This window comes from Parasteatoda tepidariorum, chromosome 9 (genome assembly GCF_982258835.1).
Source record: "Parasteatoda tepidariorum strain Cologne lab strain chromosome 9, Ptep-v5.0, whole genome shotgun sequence".
Lineage (NCBI taxonomy): Eukaryota > Metazoa > Arthropoda > Arachnida > Araneae > Theridiidae > Parasteatoda > Parasteatoda tepidariorum.
The window spans coordinates 18930944-18955688 of NC_141763.1; the positions used below are offsets into that span (position 1 = coordinate 18930944).

General features: G+C 28.3%; 3 protein-coding genes across 3 annotated transcripts; 1 reads left to right on the top strand and 2 right to left on the bottom strand.

Annotated features, from left to right (window-relative positions):
- Positions 1-231: 231 nt before the first annotated feature.
- Positions 232-9283, bottom strand: LOC110283177 (uncharacterized). The gene is made up of 2 exons (XM_043046293.3): positions 9077-9283; positions 232-3025 (listed from the first exon to the last, which is right to left on the bottom strand). Exon 2 carries the CDS (start codon positions 2163-2165, stop codon positions 591-593), a length of 1575 nt encoding a protein of 524 aa, XP_042902227.1. The 5' UTR covers positions 2166-3025; positions 9077-9283; the 3' UTR covers positions 232-590.
- A 4291-nt stretch (positions 9284-13574) lies between these two features.
- LOC107439190 (uncharacterized) lies at positions 13575-16039 on the bottom strand. The gene has a single exon (XM_021146768.4). The coding sequence runs from the start codon at positions 15284-15286 to the stop codon at positions 14393-14395; it is 894 nt and encodes a 297-aa protein (XP_021002427.2). The 5' UTR covers positions 15287-16039; the 3' UTR covers positions 13575-14392.
- Positions 16040-16308: 269 nt separating this feature from the next.
- Positions 16309-21957, top strand: LOC139426716 (transmembrane protein 216-like). The gene is made up of 2 exons (XM_087150983.1): positions 16309-16904; positions 21570-21957. Exon 1 carries the CDS (start codon positions 16428-16430, stop codon positions 16848-16850), a length of 423 nt encoding a protein of 140 aa, XP_087007109.1. The 5' UTR covers positions 16309-16427; the 3' UTR covers positions 16851-16904; positions 21570-21957.
- Positions 21958-24745: the final 2788 nt, after the last annotated feature.

The window sequence follows — 24745 nt, forward strand, 5'->3', positions numbered from 1 at the left end:
ATGATTATTGCTATAAGCTTTTTTAAACCATTTCTCAAAAGCTTAGAACATGATATTGATGCCTTCTGTAGATGGTTGTGTCAATCAAAAATACTAAGAGTACAAGAATGAGGTTTCTAAATTAAAATAACTTTAAACGGCTGAACCATTATACTGTAAAAAAAATAAAAAATTATTATAACTAATTGCAATAAATAAAGTTACTCAAAGAATGAACGAAAATTCGGAGAGTTATTAGGGTAAGGAAAAATTTTATTACCAAAGTTACAAGATAAAATTTTCCCACCAATGTGAGAGTGACTCTTTTTAGTTAAGATTATTTTTTTTTTTTTTTTTTTGAAGAGCTCTTTATGCATACAAGAATACGGTTTCTCACCAATATGAACATGCTTGGGCACAATCAGAATAATTATCTGGGAAAAACTATTATTATATTTATTACAAGAATAAAATTTCTCCACAGTATGAAAAACCCTTTGTCAGCTGACTCTTTGTTGAAAAACTCATATTTTAAATGCTACAAGAATAAATTACTCATCAGTATGCAGACAACTGTGCACAGTCAGACTAGTCCTTCTTAAAAAAAATTCTTATAGATTACAAGAAAAAAGTTTTTCTCTAGCATGAACAAGACTGTGCTCGGTCCATTTATCCTTCCTTGAAAAACTCTTGTTGCATATACTACAAAAATATGGTTTCTCACCAGTATGAATACAATGGTGTCTTGTCAGATCACTCTTCTGTGAAAAACTTTTATTACATGTACTACAAAAACAAGATTTTTCACCAGTATGAATACAATGGTGTTTCGTGAAATTACTCTTATGTGAAAAACTTTTATTACATATACTACAAGAATAAGGTTTTTCACCAGTATGAATACGATGGTGTTTTGTCAGAGTACTCTTCTGTGAGAAACTTTTATTACATATACTACAAGAATAAGGTTTTTCACCAGTATGAATACGATGGTGTTCGGTCAGATTACTTTTACGTGAAAAACTTTTATTACATATACTACAAGAATAAGGTTTTTCACCAGTATGAATACGATAGTGTTCTGTCAGATCACTCTTCTGTGAAAAACTTTTGTAACATATACTACAAGAATAATGTTTCTCACCAGTATGAATACGATGGTGTTTTGTCAGATTACTCTTACGTGAAAAACTTTTATTACATATACTACAAGAATAAGGTTTTTCACCAGTATGAATACGATAGTGTTCTGTCAGATCACTCTTCTGTGAAAAACTTTTATTACATATACTACAAGAATAAGGTTTCTCACCAGTATGAACACGATGGTGTTTTGTCAGAGTACTCTTCTGTGAAAAACTTTTATTACATGTACTACAAGAATAAGGTTTCTCACAAGTATGAATACGATGGTGTTTTGTCAGATCACTCTTCTCTGAAAAACTTTTATTACATGTACTACAAGAATAAGATTTCTCATCAGTATGAATAAGATGGTGTTTCCTCAGAGTACTCTTCTCTGAGAAACTTTTATTACACGTACTACAAGAATAAGGTTTTTCACCAGTATGAATACGATAGTGTTTTATGAGATTACCCTTCCTTGAAAAACTTTTATTACATATACTACAAGAATAATGTTTCTCTCCAGTATGAATACGATGGTGTTCCGACAGATTACTCCTCTGTGAAAAACTTTTATTACATATACTACAAGAATAATGTTTCTCACCAGTATGAATACGATGGTGTTCCGTCAGATTACTCTGTGAAAAACTTTTATTACATATACTACAAGAATAAGGTTTCTCACCAGTATGAACACGAGCGTGCACAGTTAGGCTACTTCTTTTCGAAAAACTTGTTTTACACAAACTACAAGAAAAAGGCTTCACACTAGAATGAACAAAACTGTGCTCGGTCAATTTATCCTTCCTTGAAAAACTCTTACCACATATACTACAAGAATAAGGTTTCTTACCCGTATGAACACGACTGTGCATAGACAGTCTGCTAGTTCTTGTAAAACTCTTATTACATATGCTACAAGAATAAGGTTTCTCTCCAGTATGAAATAGAAAATGTTGAGTAAGTTCAACCTTTTGTACAAAATCTTTATTACAAATACGGCATGAATAAAGTTTTTCACCAGATTGCACACGACTGTACTCTGTCGAATTACTCATTTGAGAAAAACTTTTATTGCTTAAACAATATGAATAAGATTTTTTTAACAGTATGGGTAAGATAGTGTACCGTTAAATTTTCCGTAATTGAAAAACTTTAACATAAACTATTTAAAAAGGTTTCTCACCAGGATGAACACGACTGTAACAAAAAGCTTTTATAACATATGCACAACAAAAATACGTATTTTCCCCTGTATGAATAAGATTGTGCCCATTCAGATAATTATTCTGTGAAAAACATTTATTACAAGTACTACACATTAGTATGAATATGAATGTATCAAGTAACTTGACCTTTTTGTGTAGAACTCTTATTTCCAGAAATGTAAGCTTTCTTAATAGCATAAACCCTAGACCAAAGCAAGTCACTGTCTAATTAAAAATTTATATTCTATATAATCCCACACTGTATTAACCAGTGTATAGATAAATTATCTTTTTAAAGAGATTTATACAGCAATTTTTAAAAAATTAAAACTGATTTGTGTTTAATTAAAAATTGATTTTTTTTTAATAACTACAATTATAACTTCACAAGAATGTTTCTCTGTAGAATGGGTTATGGAGTTACTGTTAGTTTCTAATATTACCAGCCTATCTATTAAAAGGCTGTGGAAGCAAAGAACAGAAGTAAAGTTATTACAAATAGATGAAAGTTATACAATGGTATTAATAAAGAACACCAAGGAATTATTGCATTTAAAATACCATGGAGAATTATCATAGTCTGATTAGATAAATAAAAATGTCTTCATTCACGTGGGTGGTGGAAACAAATTTTAAGATCACCTTTTCTTGGCTACAATCTTCAAGTGCTATGAAACTCAAGAGCAATGCCTCCCAATTCAAATCGCAACCTTTGGGGGAGAAAAGAGAAAAAGTTTTTCATTAACTTCATTGCATATATTCTATTATAACTATGAAAGTAAAATATTTAAATCATGTCAATCAATATAATAAAATTCTGTCTATGGACAAAGAAAAATTGAACAGTTTAAGCTCAGTAAATATATACAGTAGAGCGCCGATTATCCGAACCCTTATTATCCGAACGTCCAATTATCCGAACTATGCCTGAATTCGTTTCTTTCTTTCTTTTTTTTTAAAGTTTAGACTATTTTTTAAGATCTTGACAATTTTTCTAAATTAAGAAGAATAAATAATATCCCTTACATCCGAAGACCATATTTAATTTACAACTTTTTTAGTAGTTTTCTTAGAGCAGCCATACATACATGTATGGTGATACAGTTATACCTACCTACCCCTTTACAACTGAAAATTAACTTCCAAGAATGCGAGCTTCATTTTGATAGTCTACAATGGTTGGAATGCAGAAAGAGTTTATGAATAGATAAGTGCTGAAGTTTTATAATTGGGAAATGGGTAGTTGTCACTTATGTTTAATGATTAGTGATTACAGTGCTTGGAATAATAAATCTTGGAATAAAATTCTTAACAAAAAAACTGAAGTTTCTGAACTAGTAGATCTTTCGGATGAAAATGATGAAATTGTTGATTTTGAACGAAAATCGGAACTCCACAGACGAAGATGAAGAAGTAAGTGATCAAGTTCAAGATAGAAGCATGCGATTCATTAGATATTGCAATGAATTGGCTAGAACGTCAAAATGATGCTGATCCAGTTTATTTAAAAAGAATAAGGGATATATGGCTGCTAAAAAAACGCATCTTCTTTGAAACGAAATCTTTGCTGGATTTCATTTTCAATGGAAAATAATGAAAAATGTGGTAAAATCAGTAATTGACCAAAAAAATTATAAAAAACTGAAATATGATAAAAATAATTGAAAATGAAAAAAAAAGTTTAAAAAAAAGTTAATTAAAAATATTTAAAAATTGAAGAAAAAAAAACTTTTAAACACGCCAAAGCTATTTTAGATAGTACTACCAGTCCTAAGCCTACAAAAGGTGCGATGGAAAGTTAGTGCATAAATAATAATCATGTACACTAGGTTTTAAACAGTTTTCCAATTATCCGAACTTTTCATTATCCGAACCATGTTCGGTCCCGAGCAGTTCGGATAATCGGCGCTCTACTGTATAAAATATAAAAAAATTTGCCACTAATTAGAAAGACCAGTATCTAAAAAGTTATATTACTAGCCCATTCACATTTCCCCTATTCTTTTTACATGCTTTTATAAGATTTGCTTTAAAAAGGTTAAGTGAATTTAAATGAAAAATTACAATACAAAAATGAACAAGGTTATAATTATGCTGCAATATGCTACTTTGTAACAAAAACACAGATGAAGGCAAAAATAGCCCACCATTCATTTACTCTGATTGCTACTGCGAGGGATCACTGGTGATATAGTAGTATCCTAGTCCAGATCAAATTTCAGTAATGTATATATACCAGGGTTCGCCAACCCACTTTGAAAAAACCCGCCCGGGCTTTATTGGGTGGGCCCACCTTGAAAAAATTCACAAATTGGTTTTTTGAAATTAGGTTGAAAAAGAAGTATCTCCTAATACTATCACTGGACACAGCGTGGAAGTTACAAATATTTAAGAAATGTGCATCAAGCACATGGATGGGCAGATGAAAAAACTGCTTGATGCCCCAATTACTAAAAGTTCATATTGTGACCATGTAAAAACTTATGCCAATAATTACCATAAATATGAAGATATTGCTCTTGAACATCAAAATGAAGAATATAATGTGTCAAAAATATTAAATAATGTTGGGCTTTACCAATAAATTATCAATTTGGAAAAGCAGACATCAATTGTTTCTGAAGCTTTAAAAAAGCTTCAGTCAGAAAAAATTTAATTTCAGAAGCTGTTGAAATATAAATTAACTTACTATCGTGGGATGAATTAGAACCCCATAAACATTTTGTAAAAAGATTCCATCAGGCTGTTCAGCCACCTCTTTTATTAGCCTATGTATCCTGGATCCCGAAACAAGGGGACAGTTTTTAAATGATGAACAAGAGCAAATAGCAAAAAACTGTCTTTCTAAGCATCATCCAGAATTTCTGCCACATGTTATGGTATCCAAAATTTCCAATCGTGAATACTTTCCAAAATCAATGATGTTGACACTGTTGATCAACAGTTTTCATCAAAAAAAAAAAGTGGAAAGTTATGGCAAAAAAAAAAATCCAAGCTTCCACAAAATTTCTGCCAATCCTTTTTTCTTTACACTCAGCACCAGTATCCCCTGTCTCTATCAAAAGACACTTTTCAACTGACAATTTGGTGTGCAGTAAACTACGAAATAGATTAGGAATAGATAAAGCTACAAAACTCGTAAAAGTGTATCACCATCTAAGAGAGAAATGTAGACACTCTGCTGTATGATAATAATAATAAATTGACTTTTTTTTAAAGTTAACTCTTGACATCTGCTGACAATTTTTAACTATTTGGTGAATTATCACCATTAAAAACAGTTAAAAATTAAAATATTACTTTTAAGATTTTTTAAATATTATTTTTTAAATATTATTTCATTTCAATATAATTTATTTTGTTTCCTTTAATCATGTTAAAAAAAATTGAAAACAAAAGAAAGAAAAAATTTCTATTTAGGGATACATTAAACAACAATTAACAAATTAAAAGTTTTATTTACTAGTTTTAAAAAAATAACTTTCGAACTTTAAATAAAACCTTTTATACATGCTTTTTTATAATTTTAAGATTAATTTGTTTTTAGAAATTATAAAAGTAAAATTTATCTAAGAATGCAGTCTTTTTTCTAAGGTTAAATATATGAAAAATGGGACAAGTAACCGATACTCCTTATAATTATACGTAATTTTAATTTCACTTTCTATTAATCGTATTATAAAAACATGGAAGACCATTAAATATTTATTCCAGTTCAATTTTATTAAAGATAAAAGTCAAATGAAGTTTTAGTATTTACTGATTATATATATATATATATATATATATATATTATAGTGCTTCAATTAAAAATTGTGAAATTTTGTGTATTTAACAATAAAGATTCCATCATGTATTAGTGATAGTGCATTATTTAAACATATTTTAATTTTATTATACATATTTTACTTAATTTTTTGGATTTATCTCTATTTTTAAGCTTATACGACACTATTTAATAAATAAAAATATTTTCACAGTAAAATTTTTAAGTTCATGAGCCATAAATGAAAAAAACTAATTTTCCCCGGGGTTTTTCAATAAAACCCGGGCAGGTTGACCCAGTGTTTTCACTACAGCGTGAGAACCTCGCTTATTTTTTCTTTTCTCGCATTAAAAAATTATTAACGCAAGAAGATCGCACTCTCTATTAATCAATTTCAAAATGCGCGAATCTTGGAAAAAAATTCTTCTTCTGCCATTTTGAATAAAATCCGTTTCACTTTTCTTCCTTGATCTTTCAATATTTCCAACATCGATCCTTGTTATCTAGCTTCCCTACTTACCAGTATTGTTCAGAACCGGTGCGAACAGCAGAACACAATCAGGGGTCTGTCCAGACATTTTGTGAAAGGTTCGTTTTCGTAAAAATTGTGAAAAAAATTACTCGTAATTTGTGAATATAAAATAAACGTAAAGTCACATTCTTTCAACCAGGGTCCTCTTTTGTGAATTTGTGCAAATAGGGTCCGTTATAGCAAAAAAACTTTTTCAAAGAGTTTTTAAATTATAAAGACATACAAGATTATGCTCAACACTGTAAAATCATAATTAAAAAAATTAAATTTTAAAAAATAAACAGCAATTGCAGCTACTAAATTAGCGATGCAACATACAAATATTTGGTATTTAGCCTATACAGCTGAACGCAGAATATTCATTTCGGACGAATAAAGGAAGAAGCGTTTGCCGAGGACAAAATTTAGTTCGTTTACATTTGTCTTTCTCCCCCCCCCCTTCCTGGGAAGGGTTTATTGATTAACAAAACGAAATGAAGATAAACGAATTTGTGAAACGTCCGATTAAAAGATAAATTATTTTGTGAAGGGTCCGTTTTTAAGTTATAATATTTTGTGAAGGGTCCGGTTTTATGAAAAGATATTTTGTGAAGGGTCCGTTAACGGACCCAAATTTCTTCTAAACAGACCCCTGACAATTGCCCCCCCCCCCGAAAGACAGAACATCTTTCAGAACACATTTCTCTGCAACCACGTGTTCACCGAAGGTAAGATTTCTTCATGTAAGACGTTTAAATTTTTTTCAATGCTGCAAATTTACATAGTGATTCCGAATTGTCCAGCATCTGTAGCAAGGTCATTAAGCACTGAAAACCGGATTAAGACAAAATATCGTATACAAAAGACTGATAAACATTTGAGCAACCTAATGAGAAAAGCTGATGAAAAAGTAGATATAAAACGTTTTCCATATGATGATGCAGCAAAAATATTCAATGCTTTAAAAATTAGAAGATGTTAAAAATGTATTACAATTAAAGAAATATTTTTTTAAAAGTCTATTCGTGTTTTTTTAATTTTTAGAAATCTCTCTTAACTTTTTGAGATCGCACCCTGTTTTTGAGAAAGGGTGAGAAATTCTCTCTCATTTTTTTTTTCTGTAATGAAAACACTGATTCACAGTAGTACGGTTTGGACCAGGTCCTGTTCATTTTTTTCCCTAAGTATTTTTTGGAGGTCAGCTCACCCTGCCTGTTCTCGGATTCCAATAAATGCGCCCTTCTTGGACATTTCGAGAAAATAAGTAAAAGATAAGTATAAGATGCTCCAAGGGGGTGGGGGGAGAAAGACAGATGTAAACGAACTAAGTTTTGTCTTCGTCAGACGCTTCTTCTTTTATTTATTCGAAATGAATATTCTGCATTCAGCAGTATAGGCTAAAAACCAAATATTTGTATGTTGCATCTCTAATTTAGTATCAGCAATTGCACATTATTTTTTAAAATTTAATTTTTTTTATTATAATTTTACAGTTTTGAGCATAATCTTGTATGTCTTTAAAATTTAAAAGCTCCTTGAAAAAGTTTTTTTGCAGTAACGCACCCTATTTGCACAAATTCACAAAAGCGGACCCTGGTTGAAAGAATGTGACTTAACGTTTATTTCATATTCCCAAATTATGAGTAATTTTTTCACAATTTTACAAAAACGGACCTTTTACAAAATGTCTGGACAGAGCCTTGAAATCAGAATCGCAGCAAACAATCTCTTTTAGCAAAATTATAAATACTTATAACTTTTAAAACTTTTTACTAATTTGAATATTGATATTTTTGAGATCAACATTAAAAATCTTTTAGTTGGACAAATATACCTCAAACGGGGTTGCCACTCAAATCTATAAAAAAAATTCAGTGTGTTTTCCTTGTACATGTTATACAGAATATATAAAGAGGAAAAACACAATCACTGTGCAATTGTATGAGCTGTATTAGACTAGTAACTATACTATTTATAATTGCTGGAAAAACTTAAGGAAAAAAGGAACAGCTAAACATACTTAAAACAAATAATGTTACAAAAATGAACTAGTTTAATATAGTTGAAATATCCTTAAATATCCCATAAAATGCACTTTGTGTAATTACTCTGTTTTTAAAAGATGAAAATAAGAAGTTCCCAGCACATTCCTTGTTGTTTAGGTGGTTTTTAAATTCCCTGCATTTTCCAGGTTTTCTGAGTTGTCCCTGTAGAGTGGCAACCCTGTCAAAACCTGAGATAGAAAGGTACCATTTTTGAAAAACTTTATATGATTTGATTTGGAAGAACCCCCCAAAAAGGTCTTATATCATAATTCCTATAGAAACATAATTCTTAGAGTGAATATATATAATAAACTGGGGGGATTTCCGTAACGTGATTTGTGGCAGAATAATTGTCAACTTTTAAATGCTTAAAAAAACTCTTAAACTTGGTATTTTTTATTTTAACATATTGAATTATATACCAGGCATGAATACTCACCCTACTTTTATTATGTAGATGATATTGTTTCCTTATTTTTTCTTTACGTATTAATAAGATTTTCTTTCAGTACGAAGAAGATAAAGTCATTAATTAATTTATGAAAATTTGCTTTTTACTTAGCACTCTCATTCAGAAAGTTACCAACATGGAGTCTAGAATCCATGGTTACCAATCAGAAAGTTTTTAAATAATGGCGGCTATTGTGCATTTTTAGAGCTCTCTGCAGTATTTTGCTTATAGCTCGCTTTTCAATTACGTATAAAGATTGTTTGCGATTTCAACGCGCCACCTGGGGAGAAGACCGGATCCATGTCTTAACCCTCTCTTCCTCTTTTTCGTTGAATCGGAGTGTGCTTCGATATTTTCCCTCTTCTTAACTTTTTGGCATTTAACTGTCTCAAATATTTTTTAAAATTTCGTTGACGCATTCTTTTAGAGCTATGTTCAATATACTTTTCAGTTCTATATAGTTATCCTGACTTAAAAGTTTTTAATCTATTTGAAAAGCAAGAGAGAAACTGACGTACTTCAACACACTCTAATGGTGAAAGCATATAAAGTGTTACCATTGGTATGAGTGATGAGAAAGACAGAGCCCCAATGCCAAGTTATGTTCTAAATATAGAGCGCTGCTGGATCTGTATTTAACGAACTTCTAGTTAATTAGCCATTTTATTTATAAACGATCTACGTTGACGTCATAGGTCATGTGTGTGGGTATCTGTGATTTTCGTCTTCTTCTTGAAATGCAAGTTTCCAATTAAAATCATTCCATACTAAAGGTAAGAAACAATCTGAAAATTAATATTTGGTTTAGAATTTTAATTTGGTTTAATTTTTTTGAAACAGAACTTAACATTTGTAATTAAAGTGTTTCACTGATTTCAAATGAAACTAAACATTTATTCTAAGAGAATTAATTTATTGACGATCCTTCTAATAATCATTTTAAAAATTCTCTGATACTTGGATTGGATTATTCGCTTTTTGCTAAATCGATCCCGGTAATCACGAACCTCAAGATTTCTACTTTTTACTTAAAAGTCACTGTGCTAATTTTAAGTACTTGCACTTAATTTTTTCATTTATTTTCAATAACTATTCATTTTGCATAAAAGTGATAACTAAGAGCTGTTCTTTTTACTCAAAAATATAGTCTTAATTTAGAACTCATTTTTTTTTACTCATTATTTTAATATTATGATTATTTCATTTCACTCGTTAATTTTCAAGAAACTGTTCATTTTGGTTAGAATACTTAATTCTTATAACTTAGAATAATTTATTTACTTAAATGTTAAAATTTTGCTTTTTTTGCTCTTTAATTTGCATCAACTGTTCTTTTTACTTCCAAAACATAACTTTTAATTTCAAAAAAAGTTGTTTTTTACTCGTTAATTTTCAAGAACCGTTATTTTTACTTACAAATCTTATTATTAAATCTTACTTACAAATCTTATTTTTACTTACAAATTTATTTTTAAGCACTTGCTCGTGTTTGATGGGATACCTGCAAATCACGTAATGTGGGTACCTTGATAATGATTCTTTGTTGAAACGTTGCATTTGTTTACATTAGCAACTTTCTTTTCATTTTATTTCGAGTAAGCCAAGCCTGTCAAGTATCAGTTTTCTTAAGTGACACATTCTATATTCTTCACTATATTTCTTACTAAACACAAAGATAGGCACGAAGCCAAGTAGAACACAGCCAGATAGCAAAATAAGGTTTATTTTCACTCAGGAAAAACCTTTTAATGTAAACCTAAAATGATTTTTTGTTCGATTTACGTGTAAACCTTCTAACCTTAAAACGAGATCTGTGACAATCTGCTCTATTCTACGCACATTACCCTAATACAAAACCTTGGAATACAGCCTTTGATATGAAAATCTTAAATTGAGGTTGTCTTAGTATGGAAAAATTCTTGAACAAAGATAGTCTTATGTGAAAATTAAGTCTATCTAATTATAAAGTTTCTTTTAGCAACGTCTCGTATGCTCAGCTGAAATCCACCTTATCATGAAATTTCAATGGACAATGTGATCAATCCCATCGCTCGTGTGATGATAGTTAAATCCTAAGAGACAATACTTTTTTTTTTTAAAAAAAAGCTTTAAAAATAATTTTTAATCCTTTTAGAATGAAAGGCTTGAAACTACAATAATTTTTCTTTATTGAAAAAAGGTTTTCAGAGTAAAAATTTTCGTGACAATATAAAGAAAATTCTGACATAAGGTCACATGCTTTCTGGAATTATAACTCTTTTTCTAGGTTTGTTGATATTTTTAAAAGGGGTTCTGCAAATTTGGCCGACCTTTGATAATTTACTCATTATAATGATGGAAAGCGCTTTGTTGTAATCATGAGAAACCCTTATTCGTAATTTAGAGGATATGCCTATAATTTTTTTTTTCAATTGAAATGATGGGGGGGGGGGGAATTTGCTAAAATTGACTTTTTTCAATATATATATAGGTGCTTTCTCGCATTTTGTAGGCGGAAAAAAGGAACTAATTATTTCCTCTTTCAAATTTTGTAAATCATTACAAAAATTAAAATTCATAAAATCCGTGCAGTAACACCAAAATAAAGATTTACGACACAAAATAAAATAAAGACGAAATCACACGAATAGGACTCTTTAAAAAATAGATACTCAAATAAGAAAAAAAATGAAAGAAGGATACTCTTTATGAAAGATATTCTTTATGGATGATGCTCTTCAAAGAAAAAAAAATGAAAGAAAGAACATTTCTAGAATGAACTATCTTTTAAACTTTCGTGATTTCTGAATTTTTTATTTAATATTTTTAATTTGAAATTCTAGCTGAAGCTCATCATTACAGTTTTTTTTCTAAAATCCAAACTAAGAATAGAAAAACCACGATTATTTCTTTTCTCTCTGATGCACAAGAAATAAATCTTTGAAAAAAAAAACATTTTTCGACAAATAATGCAGAAAGGAAAACCAAAATTTTCCCCCACCCAAATGAAAAATCTTTCTGTAAAAGCGTGGCAACAATGTCACTGCAATTCTGCCAACTGGGGGAGAGACATGTATCTCTCTGGATGATTGTACAATGATGAATCATTTTTGAGACTGGGCATCAGTGAGACTAATGGCATCATTCCTTTACTGAGTCCTTAAAGCAGAGATGATTGTGCTCCGGAAAAAGTCTGGATTTTTCGCTAAACCTGATCCAGAAATTTTCGGAAATCTAAGGTACAGAAGTTTCAAGAAATCATCGATCAAATTTATGTATAAAAATTCTTGTATTTTTCATTTAAAATATCAGAACAAGCATCAGAATGGCATCATAAAATATCAGAATGGCATCTCTTTCTTTTATAAAAATTTTTTCTGGTAGAATAATAAATGTGATTACATCAATGATTGAAATTTATAAAGATATAAATTTTTTGAAATGCGTCATTAATGATTTCACTCAAGAAATTTTCAAGATTTTTGAGTTTGGCCAGAAAAATTAAAATTTTATAATTTTTTTTAAATGACTTATTTTAAAAATGTAATATTTAAAAACGAAATTGAAATAAAGACATATCTTTCTTGAAAAAAAAAAGACAACTTGGCTGACTAAAAATTTTATTCTATATAATATGCTCAGATTTTATTATACAGCTAGTCTAAATAGGAGAACCTGCATAAATGAAGTTCAACTTCTTTAAAAATAACAAATGATAGCTGTTACAGATAAAAAAAAATAAAAATATTATTGAAAATTAAAGCTTAACATAGAAAAAATTATCAAGGTTTCTCACATAAGGTGTGGCTAGGATATGTAAAAAACTTTAAAAATTGATATTTATAATTGGGAATAGGAATATATAACTTTTGTGGGAGAAAATGTAGCAGGGCATATTTTTGAAATTAAGAAGAAAAACAAAATAATAATGGCTTTTTTTTTGGTGTAGCAAAATAATTTTACGAGTTATTTAATTGTAAAAAGAAGCAAAAAATTTTTATAGTTAAAGGAAACATTAAAAATCGATATTTATAATTGGGAATAGGCGTCTTAACCTCCTTTACCTGCGTCAGTGCTTTTATGTCTGAAACATTTATTGTACATACAGCATGAATAAGGCTTTTCTCCTGCATGTAAAAGATAATGCCTAACTAAACTGATTTTAAGACTGAAATATTCACCACAAACACTCCCTGAGAAAGATTTTTTGCTATTAATCAAGTAATATTCAATTAAGCTACTTTTTCAAGTGAAATTTTTATCACATTCATTACAACATTACATGAATAAGGTATTTCTCAAACATGAATGAGTGTATTTTTAAATTGGATTTCCATGTGAACTTTCACTATCACTAAAGTAATAAAGTTCCTCTCCAGTATGCGCAAAAATTGTCTATTTAAATCAGATTTTTAAGTGAACATTTTAATACTTACAGTGCATGAATAAGGTTTTTTTTTTCAATTATGAACAAGAGAATATTTATTCAAACTCTTTTTATGTCTCAAAGATTTATCAAACATCCCTGTAGCAGAATTTTTTCGAGCTATCTGCGACAAAACTCTCCAGCACTAATATCTTTCTGCAAGATATTTTTAATAATAACAAACATATATGTTACTAATTTAAAATAACAAAAGTTTATGCAAAAAATTATTTTTTAAAGAAAAACTATATATTTTTATTTAATTGAACGTGTAATAATTTTTTATTCTAATATTATAGGTGATATTCTCACATTTTGTTTAGGGATATAACGCAAATTATTTCCTTCTTCGCATTTTGTAAATAATCAGTAATCACATAATAAAAAAATCAGGAAATCCGTAGTAGTAATTGCCGAGAAAAGATAGACCACGAAATCGCGTGAATCGGACTTCTCAAATGCATGTTTCGTTTTGAGATTAGGTTGTTGTAATGAATAATATTGTATAAAAAATATCAGATTGAAAAACTATGGAAAAATTAATAGCAATAAATGCCAAAAATTGGCTACAGTTACTGCCTTAAAAAGTATATACTCAAAAGCACGATTTGAATTTTCCATATTGTTTGAAATATATCAGGATATTTAAAATCCATGTGAAAATCAATAAACTGCCGAAAATACAATTGGAACATTACATCGATTTATGATACTATTGGTGTAAATTGAGCGTGTCAAAGAGTGATTATCTAAATGTTAAAATATTACATGTAAATTTCTGTAGAAAAGAAAAATCTTTCTGAAGAACTCTGTAAGGTTCTGTGACAATGTCGTGTGATTCTGCCATGGGGGCAATATCTATGTCAAAAACATTTATTGCATACACTGCAGGTACAAGGCTATTTTTCAGTATGGATAAGAGAATGCTTCGTTAAATTAGATTTATTTGCAAAAGTTTTATCACACAAACTGCATGAAAAACGCTTTCTTCTTGTATGAACAAGAAAGTGCTGATCTAAAATACTTTTTTGTCTGAAAAATTTATCACACAAACTGCATGAATAAGGCTTTTCTCCAGTATGAACAAGCAAATGCTTATTTAAAGTATCTTTCCGTCTGAAAGATTGATCACACAAACTGCATGAATAAGGCTTTTCTCCAGTATGAAGAAGAGAGTGTCTATTTAAACTTCTTTTAGAACTGAAAGGTTTATCACACACACCACATGAAAAAGATTTTTCTCCGCTATGAACAAGAAGGTGTTCTTTCAAGTGATTTTTCCATAAGAATGTTTTATTACACACACTGCACGAATAAAGTTTTTCTCCACTATGAATAAGAGAGTGTTTATCTAAATTAAATTTCTTTGTAAAAGTTTTACCACACAAACTGCATAAATAAGGCTTTTCTCCAGTATGAACAAGAAAATGTTTATCTAAAATGCTTTTCTGTCTGAAAGATTTATCACAAACACTGCATAAATAAGGCTTCTCTCCAGTGTGAACAAGAATGTGTTTATCTAAAATGATTTTCTGCCTGAAAGATTTATCACACACACTGCATGAATAAGGCTTTTCACCAGTATGGATAAGAAAGTGTTTATCTAAAATAATTTTCAGCCTGAAAGACTTATCACACACACTACACGAATAAGGCTTTATTCCAGCATGGATAAGCAAATGTTTATTTAAAGTATCTTTCCGCCTGAAAGATTTATCACACATACTACATAAATAAGGTTTAAGATAATGTTTATTTAAACTATCTTTATGTGTGAATGTTTTGTTGCACATACTGTACGAATTAGGTTGTTCTGAAGAATGAAAAATTAAGTAATAGCTTAAACTTAATTTCAGTGTGAATATTAATTGTAGGAAGTTATTGGATTAATTTAAGAACTTTGCTTCTATGATTTTTGTTTAAGATATTTCGCATCCACAGTTTGAATAAGGTTTCTCACCAAAAGAAACATAATTTTGTCCGTAAAAACCACTTTTCTGTAAATTATGTCTCTGTCGTTTATCACTTTTCTGTAATTTAGTTTTATGGAGCACAATGATCATACGATTTTTTCCTAGTATGTAAATGTTTTCCTCGCAGTCAAGGGAATAGTTTTAATTTTCCGAGCAAACAAGTAAATATTTTTTTAATTACGCTAATTTTAAATTTTCTATTTAAGGGTGTGGGGATATTTCTGTACCGGGCTCTGTCACGCTAACTGTAATCGCTAAAACAACTAATGGATTTTAAACTTTCAATGTAAAAATAAAACATGAAGAGGTTTGCTTAGAGGTAGCTAAAAGAGATCTTATATCTGTGATGTTTCTTTTGAGTTCCTCGCGGTGCCGCTGCCAAGTATGCAATTATTTAATCGCAGATCACGATACGGAAATCCTGCCTAGGATTCTGAGGATCTAAACAGGGATAGAAACTCCTATTTCATATCATGAAGGGAAGAAAATATCTAACATTGTATTGTAAAAGTTTAATTTAGTGACTTTTTGAAAACAATAAGAAATTAGAGCGTTTAAGACGGTTTGTTTTTGCCCTCATCAGAACTTTTGGCAGATTAAATTTTAAATTTTTTTTCGTCGCAAGAAACAGAGGAGATCGTGATTTTCTTCCTGCACGTAATTAAAGCACATACAATCACCATTCACATAAAAAAGAACCTGATTAGTGAAATTTTTGTAGCAGCTCACCCATTTACATTCTCATTCTCCCTCGCACCGCTGATGGCAATCGGAGGTGCGCGAACGGTATGCAAAGAAAATGATCCTTTAAAACATTTTAATAAAATATGATTAGTGTCAACTCAACTCAATTTACTGTTTCTATAGCAACGTTATTCGACTCACAAGAAGTCATTATCTTTCTTATGTTTATACAAAAATTGCGAGTAAATACTTGATAATTTTTTAAGTTACATTACAAATGACTTCTTTTACAAAAGATTCTTTTACCAAACCATTTTCATCATTACCGTACCAGATTTTTTTAGTTTTTGGATGGTGGTATTTTCTTTTGTATGTTTTTGCCCAAGTTGCTTTGTTGATATTCAAGAAAATTTATTTCGTTTATCCTAATGGCAACTTTTTTTCAGAAGCATCTTTATTAATTTTACTTTTTGGTATTGAAAGCATCAGAATTTTTCTTGGTAAAAAAGGAAACTTAACGGAACGATTATTATCGGTTGTTATATCATTACTATTAACTGTGCCTGTCTCCTGTGGAGCTTCTTATTTTCTTTGGTGGCAGACTTATGTTTTGAGGATTGATCTTATCATGTCAACAATTTTCTTAGGATTTTTATCATTTCAAACTATATTTGGAATATTTACTCTATTTACATCATAATTGATACCAAGAAGTTACTGAGATTGTACCGAGAAGTTACTGAGATCAGATAAAGTATATTTCTATTTGGTTACCTTTTATAATATGAATAACCTGTAGGGATGTAACGAATATTCGGTATTCGGCCTAGCCGAATACTGAAGTTATTCGGCTGAATATGAATATTATTAGATATTTGGCTGAATAAATTCATAATAATAAAGAAAGATATTTTTTTAAATGTGCGTTTAAATATATTTAATCATGAATATTGCAGAGTTACATTTCACTGCATTAATTATTAGAAAATCTAACATTTACTCAATTTAAGTTGCATAATACTTAAGAAGTGTATTTAATAATGTTACATAAATAAAAACGTTTTATTGTTGCAAATTTATCATCATATGTATTTAAACAAGCATTGGAATCTTTTACATTAAATGCAAATATATATAGTTTGTTAAATAGAAGTGTGAATACTATTTGAATCAGCAATTAAAATGTATTTGTTATTCCCTTAATAATATCTATTTATCAATAATATGCACTAGAAATATATGATTATATAATTATTTATTATAAATGTAAAACATTAATTATCCATTTAATGGATATCTTGATACTTAGAGAAACAAGCTACTTAACAAGCTTAATTTTCTGGGTTTTAATAATTTTTCTGACAAAAAAGAAAGTAAAGAATACATTTAACAGTATTAATGAGTTCTTATTTTAAATAAAATAGCATATAAATTACAAGTATAACTAAAATATGCTATTATTAATTATTTAGATTTATAAAAGCCATATTGCCTTGTTATTGGCAGCAAGATATTTAAATTATTACAAAAAATAAATCAAGTTGTTAAAATTTTCTTAAATATACAAAGATTAAAAAAGCAATTTTGTTAATATTTATTTCATTTTTAATTTAAAATTTGAAAATTACTTTAATTGCAAAATTACAATCAAAGAGAAATTTTTAAAAAGTAAGTATTCGGCCACCGAATATTCGGTATTCGGCTACATCCCTATTCGTTACATCACTAATAACCTGTATGTGTCAAATGTTTTTTTTAAAAAAATATATGGTGTGATTTCTCATTTGCCTAGACAATAATGTAAGATTTTTAAATAGGTTTATGTACAAAACTGTTTTTCAATTCTTATTTTTAGTTCACACTCTCCCTATATCTTCTTCAAATTCACAATCCTTAATAAAATACTTTTTATTCATCCACTCAACTTCAAATACGTTTTTTTTTAAAACTTGTAGTGGATGACAATTGATGTTAATACAGTTTTTTCAAATATTAATTCCTTAATTAAATAGGCAGGGGTCTGTCCAGACATTTTGTGAAAGGTCCGTTTTTCGTGAAATTGTGAAAAAATTACTCACATTCTTTCAACCAGGGTCCGCTTTTATGAATTTGTGCAAATAGGGTCCGTTATTGCAAAAAAAAACTTTTTCAAGGAGTTTTTAAATTGTAAAGATATACAAGATTATGCTCAACACTGTAAAATTATAATTAAAAAATTTAAATTTTAAAAAATAAATAACAATTGCTACTTCTAAATTAGAAATGCAACATACAAATATTTGGTATTTAGCCTATACTGCTGAACGTAGAATATTAATTTCGGACGAATAATGGTTAGCATAAAACTTAAGTAACTTATTAACTATAATTAACCCTATCATCTTGGAATTTGATTCAGTGTAAAAGAATACATTGAAAACCAAGCCTTGTCTAGATGAATATTTTAAAGCACATTTTTTCTTTTTTAAACTCCTTCTTGCTCCTCCTATGTGTAACCCTTTGATATGAAATACGTTGTGTTCCAATAAAATATCTAAAAATCATATTCATGTCATATAATAACAATAACAATTTTGTGCTTTTATCACAAAATGCAGAATCAGTATAAATTTCCACTGCTAATAAGGAAAAAAGTACTTTTTTTTATTATTTTGTTACGCAAGTTAGATGTGCAAAACCAAATAAATTATGTATAAAAGTTTCTTTTATTTTGCTCGGTTTCTCAGAAAGATTATTTTTTTTAAATGATATATTTGACGATATACTCTCAAATTAAATAAATATAATATATTTTCAAATTACTCTCTGCTCAAAAGATCCCTTGTGTGAAATTCAGTTTTTACTTAATTAAATTGAGCATTACTTTATCACAAATTTCAATAAGTCTGATTAACCCTTTGATGCAGAATTTTTATTAAACATATTTTTCATACTTTTGTTATTTTTTTTGTTTTAATTTAGGTCAAAATAAGTGAAATATTTTATATTAAGCATTTTAATAATTATGAAATATAGCATGACTGGTGTCTTTTTCTGCCTTAATGGTAAAATTGTCCAAACTATAATTTTTCAAATTTGCAGTTATTTGGATCTAAGAGAAACAATTATTCATCATTTAAATTTCTTTTACTTACAAAGTCAATTATTGGTAAATTTTTTAATATGAATGAAAAAAAAAATTCTAACTGCTTTTCTTTGGATTTTATATTTTAGTACAGACATAATTTCGATAATGTAACAGACTTTTTTTAGTATCTATTCGACTGTTTTTTATAATTGAAAAAATACAAAAATATACTTTTGCTTGTAATTAGAGCATCAGATAAAAATATGTGATAGAATCACCAGTGTCTCTGCTGCACCAAAGGGTTAATAGATAGTGTCACCCGAGAATCTGCAATAACAAGTTACTGTTATCTCCCATAGTGTAAGACACTGTTCCCTCTAGATCACCGAAGTCTCGCATCATTGGCGGTGATCAGTCAACAGGTGGTTGATGTTTTTGATTAGCTTGAGAAGAGACAGAGGGTATGCGTTGTTCTTCGTGAAATTGTCTAACCGTAAACTGCTTGACTTTGCACACTGTTTATTGGGCTACTAAAATAGGGAAATCAACTACTACTAGCAGGGTTGGCAAGTTTTTGACAATTGACAGTTTTAACTATGATTTTATACGTCATGTCAAAAAACCCTTTTTGACATAGTTTTTCGCAAGTATGGAAACCCAATATTTTAGTGCAAGGATAATTGTTGGCATTATAAATAAGAAGTATTCATAAATAAACATACATATAACATTACAAGTAATCAATTAATTATGTTCTTGAATTATTTTGATATTAAACTCTCTTTTAGTTAAAACCCCCAAATTTTGGTAAAAAATATATTAAATAATTATAAATAAAAATGTGTAAAATACAAATTTATCCAATCTTAGTTTGTTAAATTATTGAAAATAAGTATACAAAAACAACCAGCTTATTCATTATATGCAAAATCAATTTTAATTCCCCCCCCATTTAAATTATCCTTTCCCTAATATATATATATATATATATATATATGTACTTTCTGTACTTTAAGTTAATTTTTCAGTTTTGTGTGAATTAGACCAAAATTTCAAACTATTCTTTCAATTGATGCTGAGCTGCATAGTCTAGAAAATAGACGTACTAGTTCACTAATTAATCACCAATATTAATTAGATTAACATATTATTAGTTCACTAATAAATCAGTGAACTAATAATATGTTAATCTAATTAATATTAGTTCACGAATATTGAGAATATTATTGTACACATAAGCAAGAAGGCAGAAAATTTTCAGAGCCAAATATAGCCTATGAACAAAGTTTCTTTTTGTAACAAAATTTTCCCAAAATTTAAATTTTTTTTTTTTTTTTCAAAACATTTTTCGAAAATAAAAGTTTATGTACGAAAAAAAATCATAATTGATTTGTTGTGTTATAAGATAATAGAAATCTAAAAAAAAAATTGAAATAGTATTAATTAATTAAATTAAATTTAAGCTGCCACTTATTAATTTAAGGAATTTAAACTAATCAATACACAAATTGATAAATGTTTTTTAACAAGAAAAAGTTTTGCAAAAAGCAAAACATTTTTTAATAAAAAAAAATTTTTGGAATTTTTTCAGACCAAAAATTTTCCCATTACTGTCTGAATTTCCTCCAAAGCCTTGTTCGCACAGACTGACATATTCTGCTCCCTTGAATATAGTTAATAACATCGAGATCAGACATTTTTTGCGAACATTCTAATTTTACTTTATGTAGAAAACTTGCTTTAAATATAATATAAAAGAAATAAAATTATTATTTAGATTGATAATAATTAACAACACTCATCGTTATTACCTGTAATATAAACTGAATGGTTACAATATGGGTCTTAAAGTATTAAGATTACCATTTGAAGAAAACCATTAATTATTTTAATAATTTTAGCAATATTTTTTATATGTGATATATAATATAAGTCATGATTATAGTATGATATATATAAATTGTGCAAGCATGATTTAGTATCTAATAAAATGTTCCCAATGTCACAAAAGAAGTTTGCCCCAGGTTTTTGACAGTTCCTCACACTTTTTGACGTGTCATGTCAAAAACCCAATTCTGACTACTAGTAACCATTGTATTTGTATTTATCATTTACATAGGATTGTAAGTTGTAACATTTGTTTATTCTAAAATAAAATGTAGCCTTAAACCAAAAAACAAAAGAACACACAAAATTTCGATTGATTTTGTATATTTCTGCCAGAAAAATGTTCTTAAGTGCGTTTTATAAAAATGTTTTATTGCCAGTTTGTTTCTAAAAAAATGTGTGCTATGGGGTTAATCTGCATAAAAGATTTACAGATGTCTAATGGTTTTCAATTTTTCTCTATAGGCTATCAAATGAAAAGAATCACTTGCAAACGAAAGCCTCCCAAGTCCTTTTTTATGGTAATTAATAACTGGTGAGTTCTTTTTCAACACTTCTGCAAAGATAGGTCTAAAACCGTTTACAAACTTGTCTATCAGTGGAATCTGCATTCTAGGTTCAGCACTGGATTATTTATCAGACATGAAATTGACATTAAGTGTATGTGTTTTGTAATATATAATCAGTTTGAGTGTAAGAGTTGTATTGTTATAAAATAATCAGATAATTCTATGAGCTGTGTAACAAACCAAGTCTGTAAATAATTTTTTACAATAGTTGTTTTTTATACATAGAAAAATGTTTGATTTTAAAATAATTGTGACAAAGAATAAAAAATTTTATTTCTTGAAAATTTTATTCCTTGACACTAGAAATAAGCTACATTAGTTACTACTAAATGCAACCACTATGGAACCCCATACTTACAGTTGATAAAAACAGGTAATTTTTTATTAGAACATCTCTTTATTAGCTTTCTAAATATCTTTAAATTGAGATGAGTGTTAGGATTTTTAATTATTTTAGTATTATTTTGAAAATTACATATTTACAGAGCTTTATAATATGCAAACACCGTTTGAGGAAAGTTTGTTACCATTACTGAAAAACAAAAAACAAAAAAAATCAGCCTCTTCAAAGAACGTTAGACTTTATTGAATAATTTTTAAAAAAATCTGAGATTCTCAAATAAATTTTGACAAATTTAGGTGACAACGAAAGAATTGTAACTAGCTATATTCAATGTGTGCCAAAAGGTTGCCCGAGTCTGCATACGTAATGCATTTTCAGAAGGACATTGATTTTGTAAAAAAATTTTCGTATGTAGATATTTCATACTGTTAGCTATATTTTGAACTAAAAGCTAAATTCTTAGCATGGTTTTATTATTTTTATCTAGCTATAAACATTCTTGTTTAGACTTTTTCTTTTAAAAATTTAATAATGAAAATATATATAGTTGCATTTAATTGAAGATTTTAATTCAAAACACAGCTAACCATATTATTGATAGGGGAAAAAAAAGATATTTTTTTTTTGTGTTTATGCATTACGATTTGTTGTTAGTATGATACAAAAAAATTCTAACGTTTGTGCTCAAATTTACCCTCAAAGTTATAATTTAAAAATAGACTAGAGGTTTATAATATTAGTACCTATGATTACCAAAATTAATATTACAAATTTCGTAAAGGCTATTTAAAAAAAAATATTGTATCAAATCTAGTCTGATATTTTAATGCAGTACTCCCTAGCATTTTTATCGCTGTGGTTAGGTCAACATTTGATAATTTTACTGTGACATGCGGAAGGAACGTTGATTGCTTACATAGTTTTAATTTAATAATTTTAGCCTAATTGTATTTAAATGTGCCTTCAAAATAAAATGCAATTACCTGCATGTTTTTGGTAAGGCTTTAGGTGACGTTTCACAGCTCCCATTTAACCTCTCGTCCATGGAAAGTCATACAAACACGAGAAAAATATCCCACAGTAAATGAAATTAAACTATTTAATGATCCTTGGACGACCTGGTACCATTTAATTCATTGCCCAGGAGTTCCGACCACTGCCTTAATGTCTAAAGCAAGAGTTTCAGGTAAATGAGCTCTTCATTGAAAAGAAAAGTATAAATTATCTAATGATTTAAAAATGAAGTTAAAATAAAAACGTTATTTCTAGAATGAAGCAAACAATTTGACTGATTAAAAACTTTATTACTTCTAATATTCTCAGTTTTTACTACACAGATATGTCTAAACTGGAAAACCAGCATAAATGCAAAAAGTTCATTAAAAATAACAAATAGCAACTAAAATAGTAATATTTTCACAATAAAAAAAATGAATTGCTTTTTCTCTTTCAAGATTTACATGAAAACACATTGATTAAAACTGACATATTAAAAAAATAATGCATGAATAAATATCCAACACCAACAAGAAAATATCTAAGCAATAATTAAATCATACTGGCATAAAAAAATTTGGCATCAATTTCTTTCTCAGTATTTATGGCAACTTTTTGATTAGTTCAGTAACACACAATAAATAATTGTTAGTTCAATAGCACACAATATTGTGCTGATACGATAGTATGAGACATGCAAAATGTGCTTTATGAGATTTCAAACATAAAAATGGACACCTTGCTTCTAAAAATTCATAATACAAATTCATTACTTTGAATACATCACAGTTTTCACTATAAAACTGAATAAAATTATAAAAATAAATTTTATATATAAAAAAATTAAATCACAACCAAAATATGTAAAAAAATGGATGGATGTATTTAACCCACACATATGTTTAACAAGAAAAGAAACATAATAAAAAAAATTATTATATCAACAAAAACAACTCATTTCAAAATGTTAACTAAATAAAATGAACAATAATAGTTTAAAAAAAAACTTAAATACTGCTATACATTATACTTTATTAAGTTATTGATTTAAATAAAGTTTCAGAAAAAGATAAAAATTGTGTTAAGTTTTTAAAAACTACCAAAATCTAGATGTAAAATATTAATATCATTATTCAAAATATTGCATCTAGTTAGTTAAGTTATTACAAAAAAATTAAATTTTGTAATAACAATTGTGCCTGAGTAACATTCTTAAACGTTTCAAACAAATGATTTTTTATTGTTATGATGAAGATCAAACTAATTTATAAATTAAGCTGCATTCTAAAGCATACCAAAAGCTAGTATATTGAAATAGTAACTCAGTTGTTATATTTGTAGATAGCTTATATCTATATCAAATAGAAAATGAAAACTTGACAACAATTGGAATTTTTACAATAATTGCATTCTTGTGATGTCACATACAATCATCAGCAGTCTATATTTTCCTCTTACCATTAATAACTGCTAATATCATTTAACACATTTCTTTAGCATAATTATGCTTTAAGAATTTGAACTTCAAATTTAAAAGGAAAATTATCATTGTTTTACAGAGTATTTCTTTAGACACTTTAGAAATATAAAGCACCAATAAAACATCGAAATAGAAAATAGTTTGTGCGTTTTTTATTTTTAGTTAAGGAAATAATATTTATTAAATTTTTAAAAGGCAAAAAACACACAATGAAATAACATATTCCATGGAAAGTCCCATACTTGGCTAGTCC